Source organism: Athene cunicularia (genome assembly GCF_003259725.1).
Source record: "Athene cunicularia isolate RWA chromosome 1 unlocalized genomic scaffold, athCun1 chr1_part2, whole genome shotgun sequence".
NCBI classification, from domain to species: domain Eukaryota; kingdom Metazoa; phylum Chordata; class Aves; order Strigiformes; family Strigidae; genus Athene; species Athene cunicularia.
In genome coordinates this window covers 36,810,266-36,833,861 of record NW_020799092.1, presented here as the reverse complement: position 1 = coordinate 36,833,861, position 23,596 = coordinate 36,810,266, and the positions used below count along the sequence as shown (strand labels likewise).

The following is a 23,596-nucleotide window of genomic DNA, read 5'->3' as shown; positions in this document are numbered from 1 at the left end:
GTACTTTAACAATATTCCCTTAGAGCTAAAAAATGAAAGTGATGAGCTCACTGCAAACCAGGTGAAATGAAAGTGAGGAACTACATTTTTCAGCTTATGCAAAATAAATTACAATTTTTACAGAAGGTTAAGTTTAAGAAATACTAGCTCTTAAAAGATGAGTTGGTGAATAGCCTGTAACTTCAGTTTATGTTGTCAAAACATGAATAAAAACTAAGGCTTAAAATAAAGAGTATGAAGAAACTATTCACCTCAAAGGCAGTACTGCATCTCCCTCTGCCTCCCTTTACAGTTATTGAGAATTTTATCATTCATAGTGGGCAAATGCACTTGATACAAAGTGAGGTGACCTATGTTCTTTGCTGGTTCAAGTGCAAAATACAGGTATGCTCCTATAGTTTACTAAGCAACTTCTAGTAGCTGCTGAATTCACCTATCATGAAGAGGAAAAAAAAAAAAAAAAGGAATAATCAGCAAGAGGGAGGATAACTCAGTGCTATCTGAAATGACGTTAAAGAGAAAAACAAAAAACCTTTATAAAAAAAAAAATTTTCTTATGTCTCATAAAAGACCTGAGCTGAAGGTGCCAAAAAGACAACCTATAAAGTTGACATATAAGAGCAGAAAATAAAAAGTTATTTTAATCCATGAATGTCCCCATGCAACAATGATGCTTCCTCTGCAGGCACTTCCAATTCTGGCATCCTCCTCCTTATTCTTCAAAACGTATTTGATATTCAGCAGAATGATCTGATAAACTAAAAGATCTCCAGAATTGAACAGCTTTTTTTCCATAATGTTGCTATTTTGTTCTCTGTCTTTAGGTGTCTGCTGTGATCCAAAAATAGGTAGTAATTTATGAAAAATAATATCATGTATGCAATTGCTTTGAAATCCATTATCAGAAATTGCCATTAAAATGTCTTAAAAATCATATCAATAAAAGACAGATCAGAGGAATAAGACTGCCATGTGTCCATTCTTGCATATAAAGGGGGGGATTTAACCTTACAGATAGTAAGTAGAACTGTAAATGTAAATGAATGTGTATTTTTAATGACAGAGATAGCACAATAAGCAACATTCACAGATGCTATCACAAGCAATTTATGTATATTTCAGAATAAAAGAGAATCTTATTTCCCAGTAAAAATAAATTTATTCAGAAGTTTTAGTCTCAAAAGAGACAATAAACCATAAAATTAAAAATTATTTTTAAAGTATTTCTTAAATATATCTGAAGAAATTCAGTTAGTTTGACTCTGCAAAAAAATAAAGTAATTGCCTTTTTTCTTTTGTAAAAGGCAATAAGCTCAAAGTTTATCTGAGGAATCTTTAAAAAAAATATACATATCTTAAAATAATAATGAAAGACAGGAGTATCTTTTTTCCTCCCCAGGTAAAAAAGAAGAATTTTCTCAGCTGGATACTGTTTTAGATGAGAAATTACAAAGGAGAAAAGACTTTACATACCAATGGCTTCATACACAGCTTTTGGATTATGAAGCAGCCAGTTCCAAAAATATGAAGTGGTGAGGTCATTGCCTTTAAATTAGATTTTTTTTTTTTTTAATTTTACATTTATCTTGTAAAGTGAAACTTAGGTTAATAATTCTAAAACAAACATGACTTTGTAGCTAGCAGACAATACACCGTATTTCCGGGTCCCAAACATGGTACTCCTTAGAATTGGTTTAGTAATAATTCTACAGATACTTCTTCCACAGTGATAATAAAATTATATCTTTATACTAGCAATACAGTTTTGATATACTAAAGAATGTAGAAAAAGTGCTTTTAAGTAATATATTTTATAACTTTATTGGTATGTATTTTGGTTTTATGTAATTAAATCAACTGTAACATTACCTATATTGTTAGATTTGATTAAGGAAGTAAACCCCCCACTTTTTAACTAGATACTATGGGGGTTTTTATTTTATTTTCAAAGCATAAACACAACTTTTACATCTTATAATATACTTTAGCAAAATGTTGTAGACATCCTCTTTCTATATTTACTTTTGGTTTTAAACGGATAAAATATCAGTACAATTAAAGAAAAAGTTAATCTCATTCCCTAAACTAACATGAAGACAGAGTAAGTATATTTTGGTCATGAATTTGATATAAACCATTGATATCTTAGTGAAGTCATTATTAGACACAATGCCAAGCACCTCTGATAAAACCAAACAAGGTTAGGTAGCAAGCAATGGATTTAGTGTAAGCATTTTAAATTTATTTTTATGAAAAATGTATTTAATTTGTAATGAAATGGACTGCATATTGTTATGTTTTGTATGGGAAAATATTGCATAAATGACTGTAGGAAGTATATGCAGCACATAGAACATATTTATCTGTCAGTCATGTTCCATAATAGTGAAACACTCCAAATGTTTTTTTAAGATAACTGCCATGACGTTTAATTTGAATTAAAACACTGGAACAGAACATGTAATAATATCTGAAAGTAAGACATGGAAATTTATAAAATAATTTTTAAAAATGTTATTATATTAGCTCTTCAGATGTGTGCTATGCACTAGTATTTGTACTGACATTTTTAAAGATTATGATGCTGGTTTTGCATGTGGCAAAAGTCCCACTGATCTCCATGGAATATCACTAGTAGACTGTTTAGAACAGCTGATATATTTATGTAACTGAAAATAATTTTATTCCTACATAAATAATGTGACAACTGATTTGGCTATAATTTATGTCAGTATGAGCAAAAATTCATGCAGGATTGCATTTATTAACATTTATATATTAAAACTAATAATGGAATAAACCATTGATATTTATTGATTTTAATAATAAGTACAAAAAATATTATTTACTCTGATACTTTAACATTATCAATTAATATTAATTACTCTGATACACCTTAACCACAGAATTATTTTAAACAGTATCTTTTCTACTTAAGCAGGAGTGTTTCCAGGAAAATATTCTATGCAGGTACTATGAGCTCGGTAAAGTGGGATTTACTGAAATTTCTATTTTATATTTTTCCCAGCTGTCATTTTTTGCCTGAGTTAGATCCTGTGATACGTGACAGTAGACGAGTACAACTTGTGGTAAGAACTTGTTTCCTTGTGGGATTTTGCAGAATTCAGCTACGCCTTGATGGTGTTTCCAAATGCATACTTGGTGTAAAAGCAACCAGGAGATTTTTTTGATTGAATATACTTCTTTAATGTTTTCTCTATTTGGCAATCAAGTTGCCCATTGATGGAGATCAGAAGGAAATTGTTGAGCACAAGAAGCCATGTGTGTACACAGGGTTCTGGTTTCATAATCTGATACTGGTTTTGTTTTTAAGACATAGAATACTACTCTGTGTTCTTGAAAGCTTCTAAATCAACCTTTTAAAACATGTTAAAAAAAAAAAAGATTCAGCACCAATAACATTATTGACTGAAAATATGTATTCTTGTTATTCAGACAAGTTTAAATGTTCTTGAAATCTCTAAGTCACATACCTAAATAATTCTAAATTGCCCACAGTGTCATTTATTAAAAGACAGTAAACTCGACTTGTATATTAACATGGTGGCATTATTAAGAACAGTGTATAAAATCATACTTACTCCTACAATTTATTTTCTGTATTTTTTATGTCATAATATGCCCTCTACTCTTTTAATTATTCATTCTTTTCTTTGATGCATTTCAAAGAAAAATGGTATTTTCTGAAATGGGTGTTTCTGTAGGTTGGCAGGAGGGAGAATGTAAGCAGTTTAACAGTCTGAAGATTTAAAAAATTAAGACTCAGTGTCAGAGGTACCCAAAAGTTCTTCTGATAGTGAGGAGTGTTATGATGCCTACAGGTCAATTTATACTATATATATATTGTGTGTGTATATATATACACACACACACACTTTACATTTTATGCCAAATCAGCATTATTGTTGTTCATATGATTATGTGGGGTCTAAAAAAATGGAGCAAAACCTTACAGACTATATAGAATTAATGTCTTATATGTTCATACACATAAAGTAAAATGTCACATAAAAAGTATTTCCCAGTTAGATGATGTGTCGTATGCCTCATTCTGTACTTAAGCAATCTTGGCCCTTTCTAACCTCTGTCTTCCTTAGCTTCTCCACCTATGGAATATGCATGTTTTGGAAACACTTCCATAAACTCCTCTAAAATTCACTGTTGAAAAAATGCTTTTAAGACTTAGATGTTACTATTACTATTTTTTTTTTAAGTCAGATTTTGTCAAAGTTTTTTCTCTGGTGTGGGTTGTGTCCAATTCTTAGGTTCCTGTTAAAGTTTACTGACTGAAATCAGGAACCCATTGTGATGAGTTTTGCTTGCAGCAGCACTAATACTTATTTGTTAGGTAAAGTCTAAAACAGTAATTGCTCCAATTTGAGCAAATCATAATCTAATAATGTTATCTAAATTACACATTATGTAATTATAAGTAAACATATGTATACATAGGTAGATTTTATCTTATTTACAGTGAGTGGTTCTGTCCACAAAATACTGCTGCAATCCCACAACAGTATTATGTGGTGTGCCCAAATAACTGGCAATGTTATGGGATTGTCACAGTCTGTGCCACATAATTACATAGCTGTTTTACATGAATGAAATACAGAGAAAAATGCAATAGAAGGTAAAAAAATAGAAAAATAAATAAAATATGTGGAAAGCAGTGCTATATACACTATGAAGTAATGATGTGGTTTGTATACATAGATGGTTGGAGAATTATTAATTTAAAATTTTTATGGGATCTCTTAAAGGTTGAAATGTGAAAATACTAATGCTTTTGCACAGTATCTCAGTTAAAAGCTATGAAATCATTACAAAAATTAACAGCTGCAATCATTATCAAAAAGTAGGAATAGTTATGGTAAACAGGAAAATATACATTAACAACAACAAAAAAGATAATTAGAAAAGGAAAACATTCCTGGACATTTCCAGTAGCTTATTCATATGTCATATGCTCAATCATAGTTTCCTGCTGTGTAATAAGGATCCATAATTTGTTTGTGTTCCATAAACCTGCATTCTGAAAGTACTAGATTAATATAAAATGGTATTTCAATGGTTGCATATTAACAATAAAGTCTTAGCCCTTCCCATCAGGGAATAAACCCTATGTAGTAACCTGCAGTAAATCTAAGACCTTATTAAATTAATCTTAAACATTTTGATGATTTTACTTACTACTGCATAAGTGCCTAGGAAGGCATGCTGACTTACTTTAAACTGAAATTAATATGTTTTTGCTGAATGACAGGTAGGATAGCCTTCCTGATTCATCTTTATATATAGTTTAGGTTACCTGCATGGTTAACCACTTCATTATTAATCAGTAACTCCAAATCATTATGATGTAACTTGAATTTAAAAGCACTTTTTACCTCAGAAGGTTACAGAATATCTTGATAATTTAGCATAAGAATACACAAATATTCAGATGCAGAGCTGTATTCAAGGCAAAGACTCCTCCTGATTGAAATTAATTTCCAATTAGTTGGAAAAATAAAGGTGTGTAGTAATAAAACTAAGGGCAAAAAGTCTGAAGAGTTAAGTATGGTGATCACTACAGATAGATGTCCAATACTACACTGAAAAAGTGTACCAGTATCTTAAATTTCTTCCAAATTTTTGGATCTAAGGTATAAATTTAAAAGGGAAAGTTTTAATTAGCTTCAGAGGACTTTCAATCAGGTTCTTTACAAACCTGAAATTAAGCTTGTTCCAGTGATTAATATAACCTTAAATATTACTCTGACTGTAACTAGGTGAAAAGACTTATCTTTATTTGAAATAAAATAAAAGATATTTTACATCAGAGAGCCAGAAAGCCCTATTAAAGTCTACAGTATAACACTGAATATTGTTGTCTACAAGATGATGAAGCCTCAGATTCTATGATGATAGGGATTTCATGGAAAGGTTAATTTAAAGTGCTGTGGCCTCCTGGGTCTTTGAGAATTGGGACATTAGAAATCTGCTGTGTGTTGAAACAGGTTAGTTGGAAATAAGAATGATCAATTCCATTATTAGTTTGAATACCTCTGAGCATCACGATGGTTGCATTATTTCTACTAAGGAAAGACTAAAAGCTTCTATTTAAAGATTTTGAACATACAGAGCTCTCACGAGCTTAAAGCAGCTGTAAATACTAAGGCCAAAAATACAGAGTTGGCAGGATAAAATTGTTACTCTTCTCAAAGTTTCTTGACACGCTATGGAAGAGAAAATAAAATATTGATGTTAACAACGATAATACAACCTGCTACCTGTTCAACCCAAAATTTAAAATCATGTTTATTAAACATATAAAAGGCAAGCGTCGGAAAACAAGGAATAAACTTTCTGTGCTGACACAAAGACTACACAGTCACTAAGGAAGAGTGTAAAATCTCTGTATCTTTGGAGTTGTTGGTTTGAAAATGCATGAACTTTTTAATGAATTTTACATTAAACAGTGACTGGGTAAAGACAAAGAAATGAAACAGGTCTCCATTTCATCGGAGTTCACTAAGTTAGACTGGACTACAAAGCCTGTCTGCACTGGTGCAATGCTGCTCTTGGTACAGTGAGCTGGTTTAAACAGGAAGTCTGGAAATTGTCTCCTCCAGAATAGCCTACAACTTTATAGTAATGTCATTTTCCTGAGAAAAAGGGAGCTGCAAGCTTCAACCCCCCAAGGAAGGAGTTGAAACCCAGTCTCTCAGTTCCTGATTGAGCAGTCTAGCTACCACAATATTAGGCAAAAGTTTGGTGACATTACAACTAGCACAGTCTTTCCTTTTTTGGTGGTTTTTTGGTTTTGTTGGTTTGGGGTTTTTTTTTAATAAGAAATGAAGTCTACTCAGACACCTTCCTTCTGAAAGGATTTGATCTTTTTCAGCCCAGATAGAGGACGGACTTAATCTGCCTTCTGGACTCTGCTTATGAAGTTCCGGAGACTAGAAATTTCCTTACGTTCAGTACTTCCAGCTGACTGACTCTACACTGGGGATTTTGTAGATCTCTCTTCCAGTGTCTGAGTCTTCCCTGTCATTGTTACTGGTCCCCATTATGTAGTCAACCGTGTTGTTACATGTTTGCTTTTGGTGTTGCTTTTCATTTCAAGGAAAAACAGTTGTTGTTGAGTAAATGTGAAATCATTTCTGCAAAGCTAACAATCTGCCATTTACAGCATGTGGTACCTTTCAGGTCAGTATTTTAACCTGTGCCCTACATGTTCCCAAAACAAGGACCCATTGCTAAAATGAAATATTATTTTCATTGCTGTTTTGCCATATTAATGTGCAGGTAACATGCCTCATGCCAAAATGTACCACCACTGGATGTTAAAGTTTATAATTAACAGAATACTCTTACCTAAAGTATAATTAAAATGCTGTCTGATGGTTATGATTAATTAACAAACAAAAAAAAGATTAAATTACTTACTAGGCCCTTGACTGATTCAACTGATACATGTCCTGGATAAAACATAAATATTGCAGAAAATAATCCAATATGACATCTCTGACATTCAACTATAACTTAAATTATAGACTGGTCAGTAAATGATCTTAAGCTGTTTAAGGTTTCATCAGCCATCTGCAAGATTGATTTTCTTCAAAATTACTGTACTAAAATGTTTTCTTTTGTTGTTGCACTGACTTAGATCACAAACCGCAATTTTAAGATCGGCTCTTATTTACAAAAATGCTTTGACATAGAGCATTTGTTCAGCCTAGGCAACAATAAAGGATTGTGGTATCATTTTGAAGAAGGTTGTTTGACAGACCCTGTTTGTTTATTTGGGGTAATGTGATCTGCATTCAGAAAATGTTATATTTTGTTTCATGATTGTGTACATTCTCTCCCACTGCTTCCAGGCAAGCCCTGTAAGCAGAGAAGACACGGATTTAGACCTTGTTTCCATGGCCAGTGGAAGTGCTTTGACTGAGAACAGAGAAAAAAATAAGCAGCAACACAGACACTCAGCAAGATCTTCAAGTAAGTTATGGTTTCTTTCAATATCAGTTTTAAAGATTACTTTAACTGAGCATGGAATCCCTAATAACACATGCTACTTATCCTTCTGTTTCTTCGTTGCCTAAAACCTTTCATGTTTTCTGTAGTTCTGTTTAAAAACTGAATCATTAATATCAATAGACTTTCCTTTCGTGATTTTAACGGGAAGTTCCCTGTGACATATGCTAGATCTTCTGTACTTACTATAGCTCAGTGGCAGAGGATCCTTTTAAAGCCTTGTATTTGTACCACTCTAATATCATACAAATTGAAAAAATAATTATATATAGATAAAAAGAAAAAATAAAACTTGAAGGTCATAAAATGGTAGCACTTTATGTTTCACATTTTATTTTGTGTAATATAACTGAAGAAGATATGAATATATTTCTAATAATATGACATACTATATTTTGTCATTTGTGTACGAGTGTCTTTTTCAAACAAATAAAACTCCAAACCCCAAAAATATACATTACAGAAAACATAAGCAGTAATAAATAACACTGGCAAAATTATTGAGATTCCTAAAACTGTTTAAGTAGTGAAGTTTCTTGAAATGTTTTATGTCAAAATAGAAATCAGGTTATTTCATAAATTATATGTAATTGCTGGATTTGCTTTTTGATTATGTTTTCATATATGCTGACTTTTCACTGTGAATGAAAAACAAAAATCAAGGAAAACATCTAAAAATACTTGATATCTCTATTTTTCTGACATATTTTTTAAAGCCTTTGCAATAAGGATTTATTTACATTATATTAGTCCACCCCAGGCAAAAAAAAAAAAAAAACCAAAAACAAACAACAACCAGTGAATACAATTTATCCATGCTTATTCACTTGATTTACATTCCTAAAATTAGATTAGATAAAATTTACCATTCTAGTCTAAGATAATTGCATCCATGGAGAAAGAATGATTCTTTCTCTCTGTCTGCCATGTTAAAAAAGAATGAATTGTGTCCTGTTTCTCTCCATTGGCTAGTGATGAAGCCCCACCATTTAAATTAGATGTGATTCCTAACTGCTAAGATCCTGAATTTAAATGAGACAAGTTTAAGCTACTAATTTCAATAGCAACATTTTCATTATGTTCATATATTCAGAATAGAATGTATCCATATCTTGAATAATTGAGGTAAAGAGTGCACACTACATTCATATTACTGTATAACTGCTGTCTAGGTTGAGATTGTAACCTATGCTATACCTCCATCCAGAAAAATAAATAAGAATAAGCTGCTTTGATGAAGATAGGTATGTAGAACTTGTCTGTGTTAGGAGCTTGGGAACAGTAATGAAAAAAAGTGTCATTGCATTATACCTTCTAAAAGAATAGACTAGGAAAGGAGCAGAAAAGATCAACTGGCAGAGTCATGTGTGAGAGACAGAGAGACAGTTTACAGCATTTGGTGATATATATGTATTTTTATAAAACACACATCTAACTACAACACAATTATATATTCATTCTGCTTTCAGTAGTCCAGGAACTAAGGAAAAAAAGGCTCATGTCTTATGTCTTTCTATATACATTTCTGCATATGCATCTATATAAAATTTTTTATCATATTTGAGAAATTAAACAATGATGATACGGTAAATTGTATTACATATTATATATAAAATCAGACATTACTATTATCTTTGTACAATTTATATGCAGTGTCTAAACACATATATTAGTTCTGATTGTCAAAGACTGTTGCTTTTCAATAATCAAAAATAAATTATAAGCCCTGTGGTATCCTTCATCTGAAAACATTAGAAATTTGCCTTTATTTATAATGTATTTATTATAAAGTACTTTCCTGTATTTGTATTGTATAACCTCTGGGTTTTGCTTTCTGAAGTATTTAATAAAGAAGCCTAGAAACTATTTTAGTTGTTTAGTAGGTGTATTCCTTTTGTTAGCCTGCACTTGTATTACAGAAGAGCTTAGAAAAGAGGCTGTGACCTTTGAGGCGTTGCCATTTGAATAAATTGTTAAACTGAGTTCTTATACCATTTTTTTTCATGAGAATTCGACCTCAATGGTTTGACAGCTTTAATTAGTAAAACGCTACTAAGTTCACTTTGCAGCATCCATAATCTTGGTTGTTCCTCAGAATTCTTTTTAATTATTGGTAGGAAGTCATCACAAACTGTGCCATAAAACTGAGAGAGGTGTTAGTATATATCAGAGATACTAGTTGGGTGTATCATATGTTTTTATATGGAATTTGTGAATCATAATTGTATCAATAAAATGTTGAGATCCCCTGGGCTGAGAAGTGATGTCTAAAAATGCAGGGTAAAAGATTTTTAGGTATATTTACTCAAAAACCTCAAATATAAATGATACTGAAATAAAATATTTTTTATATACTACAGGGACATGACTGTAAATTAATGATCATGGGTTTTTTAAAAACAAAACATACAATTCTTCAAAGTTATTATCCTTTAGTTCAGAGAGATTTTTTAAAAAGTCAAGATTTTCAGAAATTTTATGGGGAACTGCCCAACTTTGATGTACTTTTTGTAGACCTTATTTTCCAAAGATAGGTTCTTAGAATTCCTGGTTAAAGAATTTTAAGGTTTTTGTCACCCAAATTTACTGGTTTTTTTTCTGAAAAAGTTTTATGGGGTAGATTAAGCCTAAATTAAATTAATTCTGTTCCTTGACAAACCAAAATGAATTAAGGAATGAAAGAAACACTGTAAACATATCTCAGTTTAAGGAATCCATTTTTGTACTTAAAGTATTTGATGTGGTTCCATGTTATATGTGCAAAGGGAAAATTGAATGCAGTAAATTCACTCAGAATTAAAAAAAAAAAAAAAAAAAAAGTAAAAAAAAAATATATATAACGTAAAGAAAGAGTATCAATTGTTCAGTTAGAATAAGTTACATATCTAATTTAAGACCTTGTCTCTATTGATTGTCAATACATTATGTTCTCAAACATACTACTTTATATTCCTTCCAGAATCATAGGTATTTCTTTACGCTCCCTGGTAACTAATTTCCTTTTCTATTTCTTGAAGTAAGTTTTTTTTGGTGGGTAGTTTTTTTTGTCCATTCTTTTCTAACCACTGCTGAGATCTTAATCTCTGTGGTACATACTGCAAATAAATTGCAAAAGTAGGTGAGTTAGAATGACCTTTTGCTGATTGTATTTTCTACTTTTCAGATTAACATAAATTTACCTTACTTTTGCAAAATAATGTTTTTTGTCCTGGGGTATAATTTCTCTATAATACACATACACGAGCCATGATGATTAGTGGCTTACAGTCAGAGTTATGCAAGATTCAAGTATTGGTCCTGCACTTACTGGTATTTGTATTTACTCCATAAATATTGGTGCAAGTGGCTGGTTATATGCTTTGTTTTAATACTTTTCTGAACACTGTTAGTGTAGTCAGCACTAAATTGCAAAATTGGCATATTCTACAAGAATTAGAAGTAATTTATTTTTTTTTTTTTTATACCTAGATAGACCAGATGGTCTTTTTATACTAATGTCCAGTTTGTGAGTAGGCTGTGACAATCATCAGCTCTATTCTGTCATCCTAATCTGGTTCTGGCCAGTCAATGTTGGACCTTTAGATGAGTATCCTACATATTTATGTTGTTTACCTGTCATCACAATTTTGTAATTTTCTTTTCTCTGCAAATATTAAACTTTATTTTCAGTCTTGTCTTGTGAACTGCAATCTTTTGAAATGGATTTCCAGAAGCATCAGAATTTGAAAGTAGCTGTGCCTCCAATTGTTTAAAAGACTGCCCAGAATTCTTAATTCTTCTCTTGCCTGAATTCTAGTCTTTCAGGGAGCCTCTGTTATCAGTAAAACACTACTTTCCAGGAAAAAAAAAAAAATAAAAAAATTGGACCTGAATCTTGTCATTCATTAATCACCCCTAGCTCAAAAAACATCCCATAAATACTATCTCTACTACAAACATTTATCAATTTCATTTATCAGATAAATTCAAACTTCAGTATTATGTTAGCAGTGAAATTAAATTAATGAAGTTTAATAATGCCTTTCTTACAGTGGAAAGACTTCAAACTCAAAGAAAAAAACCAAACACAGTAACTTTTATTTCATTTTTCTTTTTACATCTTTCTCTCTCTTGTTCTTTTTCCTCTTGATAGAACTCCCACCTTTTTTTTTCCTTCCTTTCTTTGGTAATGAGAGTCCTTAGAAAGTCTTCAGCTTTGTCTTAAGCAGTGTATGGTGCAGCATCAGTTCTTTAAAAAATTTCTTCTTTCTTGCTCCTTTCTCCTTAGTATTAGTATTGTCTATATATTCTTGTTCCGTAACTGCTGTCTTTCATTTAGGATTTGTAAACTCCCTGTGTGCAGTAAACATCTAATTTTTAAGCTCTTTCTTCATGCCTTTACTCATATTTTACTGGGGGGTTTCTAGTGGTCTTTTTTTCTTGGTTTTTTGTTGTTTTTTTTTTTTGCTGAGGCAGTCTGAATTAGAAGTTTGCCATGTTATAGAAACTGAGTAAGAAACATCTTAGATGCATGGGATCAAATATGAAGGTACTTAGGTACTTAGTTACTAGTTCCTTCAATTTCTCAGCATTTACTTGCTTAGCAGACTTCCTAGAAGATTATGGTAAAATTTATGAGTTTTTTCTTAGAAATATCTAGAAATGCTGTAAATTTATATAGGATATTTACAGCAATTATCATCAGCAAAATTCTGAACCCAATTTACCTTAGAAATCACAACTACTGTCACAATTTTAAGAATAAATCTATCTTTTCATATAACCACATATGGTTATATGACCCCATGAATGTTATTGGACAAGCATTTTGTCCAGTAAAAGATAGTGAGATGGTTCCATACTATAACATTTTTTGTGCTCAGAAAATGAAGGCGTATAATAGATGAAAAAAGGTTGTATACTTCTGAAGTAATTAAAATTTACTAGGCTTTGATAGCTAGTAGAAATGCATAAATATTGTTTTGAACATCCTTTCAACATATTTTTTTTCTACACAGATACCTCTGTAAATCTTACCAGATACAAAATATGCCTCTGAAAAAGAGCTGTCAATATACCATACATTAATACATAGAATATATTTACATGGTCGGAGGAAAACAGTCAGAAACTAATTAAACCTGTTATAGGCTGAAAGAGTGCAAAATATACTCAGTCTGGAAACCCTGAGACATGTTAGAATGGAATGGTAAAAAGCCATGGAGAAATATGGGGTAATTTAGCAGTGGCACAACTCTATCTGAATTGTAAAATCTTTAATGACTTCCAAACAAGAACTTGTTCATATCCTGCAAACTTATGGTGCAGGTAGATAAAGCTCATAATCTTAGTAGTGTCACTTCCAAAGTTTTCATCTGACATTGATGCTTTCTTTTAAATAATCAGTGAGAAAAAGAACTGTATTAGAAATTAATAAATCAGTACAACACTCTCCATTATATTTTAAACGTTCCTCAGTATGCTGAACTTCTGCATATGGTGTAATAGGATATATTTTATGTACATGAAAGTATTAAACTGCAGATTCGTGTTTTGGCTTTTTCCAGTTTTGTCACTAGCCTGTTGATATTAGGAATGTAATTTTGAATTTATATACATCAGTTTTCCTATCTGCAGAAATAATAGCCATGATATACCATCCTTGTATGTTTGTGGATCTACTGAAGAAAGGATGATACAACATTATATTTAACTGTTAGGAAAGGAAAAGGGCCTCCTCCTTATTTGTGAACTGGATAAACTCTTTTCAGCTGCCATGGCAACAAAGGAGTAATGTTACAGTTGGATATACACAGGTACAGCCTTGCAAATGACAAACTCATCACAGTGTGGTGACAAAATCAAGGGATATGTCAAATGGTGGAATGACTAATTCACAAAATACAGATAATTGGTGACAATGTAGGTCTAACTCTCATTCTTCTGGAGTTTCTTAAATTCACTAACTTCTTTTTCTTAACTGGAGAGATATTGTACCAAGTAACAATAGAAGTACAGTAGTCCAAGAAACATTATTAAAAATTCAACCATCTATTTATAATGATGAAACTAGGAAAAATCCGATATGTACCATGAATTCTTTTCCACTATAGATATAAATCCTGTGTTTAGAAGTGAAGTAAATCAACATAGGTGTCACCATTTATGTGTACATAGACATATTTATCTTAGTATTATCTGCTTGAGAAGGAGGCTTCTCTCAAAAATTAACATAAAATCATGAAGGCAAAAGTGAATTTCTGAGATTAAATACTGCCTTAATCAAAGCCAGCAAGATAGATTCCAGTATGATACATGTGTCTAATACACAATGCAAAAATCTTCAATTTTTTTACTGGTTTTTTTCTATTCATAGATATAACATCTAAGTATTTCCCTGTTCTTTCAGTATGCAATCTTAATGACTTCTATTTTTTTAAAATGTAAGGAAACACACATGTAGGCCTGGTTTATCAGTGTAATTCCACTCGCTTCCATGCCCAAGTGTTTTAAAACTTCAACTAGTGGTGATCGTGATTAAGAACAAGAAAATCTGGACCAGGAAAGCACTTATGTATAATTTTTCATAGTGCGAATACTCATGCATGCAAATTTGACATATTCTGCAAGATCAAAACTTTTTTCTATTTATTAAACACAGCTGAAAGATACTGCTTTCCTAACCATATGAAATTATTATGGAGATACATATATATTTTTCCTATGTATTAGCTAACCATCGAACAGTACATATCTAATATTTTTGAACACACTACAGAATGATAATTTACAAGATGCTGCTTAATTCACTGAAGTTACATATTTAAAAAATTGCCTAAATACAGATTTTGAAAGGCACTTAGCACTTGCTTTCATAAATTTAGCAGGCTGGGGAGAGAAATGATACATTATCGCATGTAATTTTACCGTCTGTGTTTTGAATTATGAAAATAATTCAACTATGTATAACATACACAGAGGCATTTCCTAAATTTTAAGTGCTTAATTTTACAACCTGATACGTTTTTAATAGGTTTTGCAGATTCAGGGGGGTGTGGGGTGTGTTCATTTTTTTAAAGAGAAATTAGGTTAAAAAAAAAGAAAATCCATTCTGAGATATTGATTTACATGCAAGTTAGACCCACTTAGAACCTTGGAACCATTACAAACACCACAAGGATTTCTGTGGTATGATATGAGTAAATAATAACAATTCTAGTTTTCCTTTGCTGTGTAATATTTGTCAAGTAGCTTCAAAAATATTTATCAGGTCATTGATCGGAAAGATCTGGTAATTAATGTTGGGCTACTACAGAATTGTTGAGCTACTACGGAGCTGTTGCACTGCATGACAAAGATTTGTCTGTTAACATTTTCCCCAAGACAATCTTTCTTTGTTTTTTTCTTCTAATTTGTTTCTTCTTCATGGTTGACTTTTGCAGATTTGTGTTCCATAATGCTTTCTTATATTATGAGCAATTCTTTCTTCTGCACCTCCAACTTCTAATTCCAGCATAAGCTTCCTCTCACATCTATTCTTAGGCTTCCTTTCCACAGTTGCGATGAAGTCTTGTGTTTTTTTTCCACAGATCCTTGTCTGATTACCTTTTTCCTCTCTCTATTCCCTTTTGTATCTAGATATTCCTTGCCAGTATTCCTCAGATTCATCATCTCCTAGTTTAAATCTCAAAATTTGTCCTGGTTTAGTCTACTATTTAGGCAGATCTTGAGTCCAGATTCTTAATGTACTTATTGTCTGTATCCTTTCTTATCACCACCTATATTCTCGCTTCTTTTAATTCAGTTCTGAGAGTTAGGGCCTATCTAGTGCCCCTTAATCAATTTTTTATTCTTACTTGTTTACCCTCTGTGAATACACAACTTTCTTCTTTCCCACATTTTCTCTCTGTTTTCAGTGTCAGTCTATTTCTCAAGTCATTCTAGCATCTTTTGCCAGCTATATCAGACTATTGTTTGCCAAGTTAGCCTTAGTTTCTCCACCTTAACTCCAAGTCAGTCTCATTTCTGTCTCAGGTTTTAATTCTAGCCCTCTGCCTCTTCTCCTAGTCTCCTTATAGGAGCTTTGGTTCTTATCTTCTCCATGGTTCTTGTAGCCAGGCTCCATCTGCCACAGAGAGCATGAAAGAAGCAGGGTCTTAAGTTCCCTGACCTAGCATGATCTTTAACATTATTTTTAGGAATAGTCTTGCTTAGTTCCATGTAATATTATGATAAAGCGCATTTCCATGATGACTAATATTGTAGGGAATACAGCCCAAAAAATCAAGAACAACATCTCTCTGATCATGTAAAAACTTCAGTTTGTATATACTTGATCCAAATTTGGACAGATCCTAAAAGCAAGGCTCTGTTACTTGCGAGTTCAAGTCCCCTCTGCAAAAGGCAGCATAAATATTTCACATATTTTCTTAGAAGTGACCGACCTTTCAGAAAACTTTGGCCAAAGGCAGATAGTCAGTATGTAAAATTTCATCCTAAATGGTCAAAATCAGGGAAATAAATAAGGTACTGAAAAACAAAATAAATATTGGACTTCAGTTACCAATGGTGCTATAAATCCTGTTTCTAGTTAGGAGAATATTATAATTCACATGAACATATTTGGAGCATTGTATTTGTTGTGTTGTTTATTTTAAGTGTGTAGAATGGCAATTAATAAATGTTTATAACTTATTATGGCAAATGCTCATCTGAATTCTTTCATGTGTCTGAGTCACATTTTAAAGTTCAGATTGTTCAACTATGTAGTTGTCAGCATGATCTGGTTAGAAAAGCATCAGTGTTTGATAAATGAAGACATTAAAGTTCATTATTTCTATAAAATGTTAAGGTTAGTCTCCAGTCCTACCAACTTGAAGTCAAGAAGATTTACAGACAAAATTAATCATTTGCATACAAAAAGATCAATATGTTTTATCTTCAGACCTGCATATGGAAAGGAGGTATATTTTTACATATTATGTAGAATTTTGTATAAGATGCTCCTGAGGCTTTTCAGTACTATTCAAATATGTGTGACATACAAAAATTTAATGTAAAAATGCAGTACAATTAATATATTTTTGTTTTGTCGCAAACAATGCACCTAAAGAAAATTTTTGATCCAACCTCAGTATAACTATTATTAAAAAGTAACTTTTCTGAGATTGTAGCATTTACTTTTTTTCACAGACCTGCTGAACCTACCTTATTTTCAGAGTTTAAATTGATGTAAACGCTTTGCTGCTAAGGATTCGTTCTGGTCACTTTCATTAAAATGTTGAAGTTTTTTCTCCATGCCTTCTTATACTGTATTTGCTCTTAAGTAATACAATATGGTAAGGACTTTGAAATAAATTATATCTCCAGACACACAACGTTAGGTGGATCGATAAATGCCCTATGACGTCTACTATACATCATAAAAGTTCTATCATAACCTGTTTAACAAAGCTTTTCTTCTTGGACACCAAGAATTTCATTCAAAGCATTTTACATATTGCATTACTTATCAAAACAGAGGATATGTAAACCTTGACGTTTGTTAAAAGACCCAGGCTTTAACCAAAAAAGACCAGAACAAATCAATAGCAGAAAACAGATTAAACAAGAGAAAAGTGGCTGCTTAGAAATAGAAGCATGTGAACTCAACCCACGACAAGCTTTCAGCACATACTCAAAAAAAAAATGGTTATTTGATATATACAGGCACCTGAAAATCTCTCAAACTATACTGGACTGGAGCTTCATATAGTCAAATATTACTTTGAGATAGGAGAAATTAAATTGCTTTCCTTGGCTAAGATTTTGTTCCCATATGAGTAGGTATTAGAATAACTGTATATCATGTTAAATTATACTTAATATACTGGTCAGGTTCTATTTAATTCTAGTACCAGTAGTGGTAAAAATAATTTGTCATAATCATCATTGTTGTTATTATTATTATTATTTACAGTATCAGTACTTTCTAGAGTAAAGGCAGAGTAATAGTTCTAATTTATATTTAGTAAAGGTACTTACTTAGATCTTGAAACAATCTTTCTGTTGTTGCCTTTGCTCAAGGCCCTCTACAAATATGCTCATGGAACATAACATGAAAAGAAGTGTTATAGTCATTATTCATAAATCACAAATACACATGTGTACCTACGTGGGTATGTATGCATATTAATGAAATATATGCTTTACAGATCTCTTTATGTTTATAGCAAAATATGACAGTTAATGTCACCTTTTATTTTACCAGTCAAGAATTTCTGGTAATAGTAATTTTATTCAATCGTATATGCTAATACTTGAACTGTTCATTTGCATGACACATTGCAGTTTAGGGAAACATTGAGGTATTGCAAATGCAAGCTTGCTGTAAAAACTGTTCACATCATTAGTAACTCTGTAAGAGAAAAATATAAGCTCTCTCTCAAAAAAATACTGAGGTGTAAAGTAAGACTTTCAAATAAAGTACACCCTTATGAACAGTTAAAGGATCACATGGAGATTTTTAATGTTTTAATAATACCTTAATATCTGACCTTGAAGCACTTCAGGTGTATGCTTGGTAGAACATTTTAAAAAATGCAAAATATTTTCAGTTGCTATCAAACATTGGGTTTTGGCGAATCTTTGTTTTATTTTTCTGTAAATTGAACTAAGTATTCTCCCCAATGTTTATTATTTTCTCCTCTTTTCTTAAAATAAAAAATTCTCATAAATCAGTAAAATTGAACAACTTCCCCTGAGCAGGTATAAATGTATTTATGTCCAAGGAAAAGAAGTCAAGCCCAATAAATATAAGTAAAGGCAACAAATATAATTGAAACAAATACAATAAGGATTCAGTTACCTATTCATTTTAATATGTTTTGTTTAGTTTGGGGTTTTCTTTGTTTGGGTGCTTTGGTTTTGGGGTGGGGTTTTTTTAGAAAAATGAGACTATATTTTTAAGGAACATTTATAGGTTCAGTCTCTTAATTCAAAGTGGCATTGTCATCCCTTACCAAAGTCTCCTGTCTTCCCTCATCTGCTCAATCTAGACAAAATTCTAACCGTTTCCTAATGCAGCTGTCTTTATTGAATATTTCTGAACGAAAAAAATGCCTGTTTGAACAATGTGGAATCAGAAAATCTGTTGTAAACACAGATATTGACAACAAAATAATTGAGTTTTAGTTTTAATTTATACGTAATGTTTTTTACTTCTTGAAAGACTCTTCCTAGATGCTTACTTTATATTTAAGTAGAAGACTGGTCTTACTTCACCAAGAGAGTGTTCGTACCTAGATTTTCAGTGAACTAGCAAAAGATGGAAATTTAAGCATCGTAATTTGTGGACACATGTATGATAAATCAAGTTCTATATTTACAACATATTCCTTTCCTGTATTTTCATTTTTCTTTCTGTTTGTTCTTGCATTGAACTCTAGAAGAAAGAACTGCAATAAAAACCTTTCTCATATTTGACTAATACCTTCATTATAAATGAAACATTTCTTTGCTTGATGACACAATTTTTCTGTCATACTTAACATTTAAGCCACTAGGAGTCTGTGAGTATAATGTCTGAGAATTAGGTATAATACCAATAGGAGTAAGCAAACTTCACTATACTTATATGCTGGTCTGACTCATACCTGTGTCTGAGAATTCTTCAGGGAATAGGCTGTTGGATCTCCATGTCAGTTCTGTCTTTCATCACTCCAGTTAGACTGATAACTGGAACAGCACTGTTGATAATAAAACCCATCTCTTAGTAATATTTAGAAGATATCAAAAGTGCTTTATCAGAAGAGCAAGCATAATTATGGCCATTTCAAAACAGGAAGATGGGACATACAAAGGGAGTGATTTACAGTGATTTACAACAAACCTGTCTTGTAGATATTTCATTCTGTATTAGCTGATCATTCCCTATAGTGGTTTTATTTTATTTGGCTGAAAGTGCTGACAACTGTGTAAAGGATGGAAAGAAAGAATACAGATTAGTGTATTCTTTCATCATTTGTCTAGGTCACTACTGTATAGTAAAGTTTAAAGCAGAGCTTAGGAAATCTTACCAACATTTCAGGTTAGATAAAGAAAAAAGGAGCCATGACTGTCAGACTTTGGGATAACCTCTGATTTGTTAAACCTGCATTCAAGGGAGCAGAGAGTCTACACCTTTACAGTATTTGGGATTTTGTGAAAATACCTTCAGGCTGAGGAAGTTGCCCTGCTCTGTTACTGAGGGTCTACAAATCCTGATGATGATTCTCACACACATCTAAAACATTTTGTCAAACATCTTATATGTGCTCAAGTTTAATAAGTTGTTACATTTTACTCATGAAATATTTGACTACACTACCATTGAAACAATGCATAAATCAGTTACAATTAAAACTTAAAAAAAAAAAAAAAGTGAACTTTTTACTCTGAAGTTTAGACAAGCACAGTTCGTACTATGACACATACAGCTGTTATTCTGCCAAAATAAAAGGATATATTAGTAATTTATGAAGACTTTTCACAAGTTTTTGTAGCAAATTACAACCTGTTTGGGGAGATTTTTTATTTGGAATAATAATATACATTTCATAGTAATGGAAGGGTAATTTATCCTTTCCAATGAATTACATATACAGTTATAAGTGGAAAGCCAGAAAACCTACATTTACAGATTTCAAAGTCCATCTTGAGAATAATATTTAGCAGTACAGATAGGTTCATAAACAAGTGAGGTTGTTAGTCCAGAAATAATCCAGATTAGGAAATTAGGATATGGTTGACTTCCTCTTTTGCTACATTGACTCTATCACTTTTCAACTAATTTTCAAATTTATTATTGATTGTTTTGTTCTGTCATTTGTATTTATTCTGGTTTAAAAATAACATAAGGAAAAAATACTTACTTTGTCAAAATATAAAGATAAATAACTGGTATGTCTACTTTACCTTTCCCATTGATACAGCCTTGAAGATGAGTGCATAGGAAAGTCAGTCTCAAGCATAAATTGGCCTCAAATTTCTTTTCCATTCTAAACATGCAATAGCTATTTCCCTTTTTTTCTTTTTTTAACAAAGAACATATTCCAGTCTTAATTCTTTTTCTTGTTTAAAAATGTTTGAAACTTCAGAAAACATCTCTTTAAATTAAAGAATCAATGCAATTTTTAAAAGATTATGTTAGATTTTTTTTTTGAAATTTTACAAATTAACCACTAAATTCACTAATTTGAGGGTTTCAGCATTCAATGAATACATTATGTTTCACAGATTAAAGGAAAGTTTACTGCTTGGTTAAATAACTTTATTTTTTGGTCTTTAACAAAAGCCATTCTGCAGTAGAGATATCTGCTACCATTTCAGGCGTTAAATAAAAGGATCCAAAGGCAAGGAAACTGAGAATCCTATAAAGGCAAGACATTAATATTTGAAACCTTTATCGGGTTGGCCTAGAGTAAATTATATATTTTAAGAAAAAATCTCAGTTGACTACATCTGTAGAGCCATAAGAAAATGAATGGAGATCATATTAAAAATACTTGAAAGATCTTGATTGCAAAAAGAATTATATAGTAAATTAAATTTGCATTAAATTAAAACTTCGTAACAAAGGGAATTGTAGGCTGTGAAAAGCTCCTGATATTTAGATCTATCAGACTACAGAAAAACATCTATAAGAAAGCAAATATATTCTTACTGTTTGAAATTTATAGCTATATTGTATATATTAGTAGATAAACTTACATTCAGTCATATGATTTAAGCTTTGCTTTTTTTTTTTGGCACTATTGTGATAAATTTAACATTGCTATTAAAAAGTATTAATAAGTTAAAATATCAAAATACTAAAAATATATAGTTAGTAATGTGGGTTTTTGATAGGTGGCACAAAGATGTTTGTAAAATTTTTATTTGATAAGCTAAAATAACATACTAATTTTATATATTTATATATATAAAACCTGCTGTACAGTGAACATCATGTCATTCTCTTTCAAACTTTGAACTGTCTTCCACAGATGCTTTCTTCCTTACAGAAGGAAGTCTACAGAAGATACTTCCATCTGTAAAGTGTTGGCTTGTGTAAAATAAATATCATACCTTTAGTCAGGTCTACTGGTTATTTAAATAATTGTCTTAAGTATTTTAGAAACTATTGTCTAAATTACTCAAGTGTCTGTATGCATGACAATGAAAGTGATTATTTCACATATTTCTACATGTGCTTAAACTTGCTGTGGCACCATTCAGCATCAAAGTTTAAGTATTCATGGGCTTTGAAAAAAATAAATCTCTTTCATTTGCTCTAATATAGTAAAACAATAACTTGTTAATTAGATAATATCTTCTGAACTAGTTCTGCATCCACTTTAAGGAAGAATGACATTACTAGTTTCTGTATCAAAAGCATTGCATATCTCTATATGTGTTTAAAATATGTTCAAAATAGATAGTGGCACTTTTAAAAATATGATAATTTCGTGTAGTAATTTTCCTGTCTATTATCAAAGTAGAGACTGGTTTTAAAAATAGGAGTTTTGTTTTTCAAAAGTATTGCCTTTGTGAAAAGTATTACTTTTTAAATGGTGAAAAATACATAATTGTAAAAGTTGTGTGCTATCAAATTCGACTTATTAATGTATATTATTATCTTAAAAATATGATGCAGTGAAATTTATGGATTTTGATTTGTTTTTAATTTCATGTGTCTGTTTATTGTTTAGAAAAGAATATATCTGATCCAGAAAAGTCATGTTTGGGTCCATCTTTTAAAGAACGGATATCATTTCGAGACCATCCAGTGCAGCTCAGCGGAGGATGGGGAGGAGGCAAAAAAAGGCAAAAGCTTAAAAATATTAGCTGAATATTGGAAATAATTTAACTAGTTGATTTAATCAAATATGGAGAGCTGTTGGATTCTTGTTTATTACTAATATAAACAGTTTCAGTTAACTACATTTGACTTATTTTATTATACATGGTTACAGTGGTTTGGGTTTTTTTTTGTCAAAATATTTTATACCTGTCAGTAAGTTATCATAGTTTGTGTTTTCAATTGCTTATATGTTCATGTGGTGTAGAATGCAGAACTGATTAACTCTACAAGGATTGTTAATACAGTGAACAAGTTTAGGCTTGATTATAAGAACTGGTTGAGATGTGCAAATGCAATAATGGTTCACACTCATATGATGTATGTCACATATCAAAACACTGAATTGTCATTTTCTAACAAATAAAATACGTGCTTGCAAACTGTTGTGATCTGTATCAGCCAGCAATGCCATTCTTAGAGAATTCTGTTTAAAATATTTTACTGAAGCACCAAAAATTTGCAGCGACCTACAAATGGTGGGGATGCACTTGTCTTTTCTTAGTAGTATGAGAAGTCCTCTACAGCTTTCATCCTAAATTATGGTCATAATATGATAAAGCAACCTGTTACAGTTTTATACTTTCAAAGACTTCGTGCATTTTCCTAGAGGGTTAAAGAAAAAATAAATTTACTAAGTTCTCGGTTTGTTTTGAGGAAATGTAACATTACATCTACATGACACTGTTAACCCAACTACATTTGTTCATATAG

The 23,596-nt window shown here is 31.4% G+C and overlaps 1 protein-coding gene across 1 annotated transcript in view; it reads left to right on the top strand.

Moving 5' to 3' along the window:
• Positions 1-22,920, top strand: part of LRRIQ1 (leucine rich repeats and IQ motif containing 1) — a 118,286-nt gene extending 95,366 nt beyond the window's left edge. The window contains exons 23-26 of the mRNA XM_026841039.1: positions 1,400-1,532; positions 3,029-3,089; positions 7,890-8,010; positions 22,734-22,920. Of these exons, the coding sequence (XP_026696840.1) occupies positions 1,400-1,532; positions 3,029-3,089; positions 7,890-8,010; positions 22,734-22,873 (455 nt within the window). The 3' untranslated portion in view covers positions 22,874-22,920. The remainder of the gene's footprint in view (positions 1-1,399; positions 1,533-3,028; positions 3,090-7,889; positions 8,011-22,733) is intronic.
• Positions 22,921-23,596: the final 676 nt, after the last annotated feature.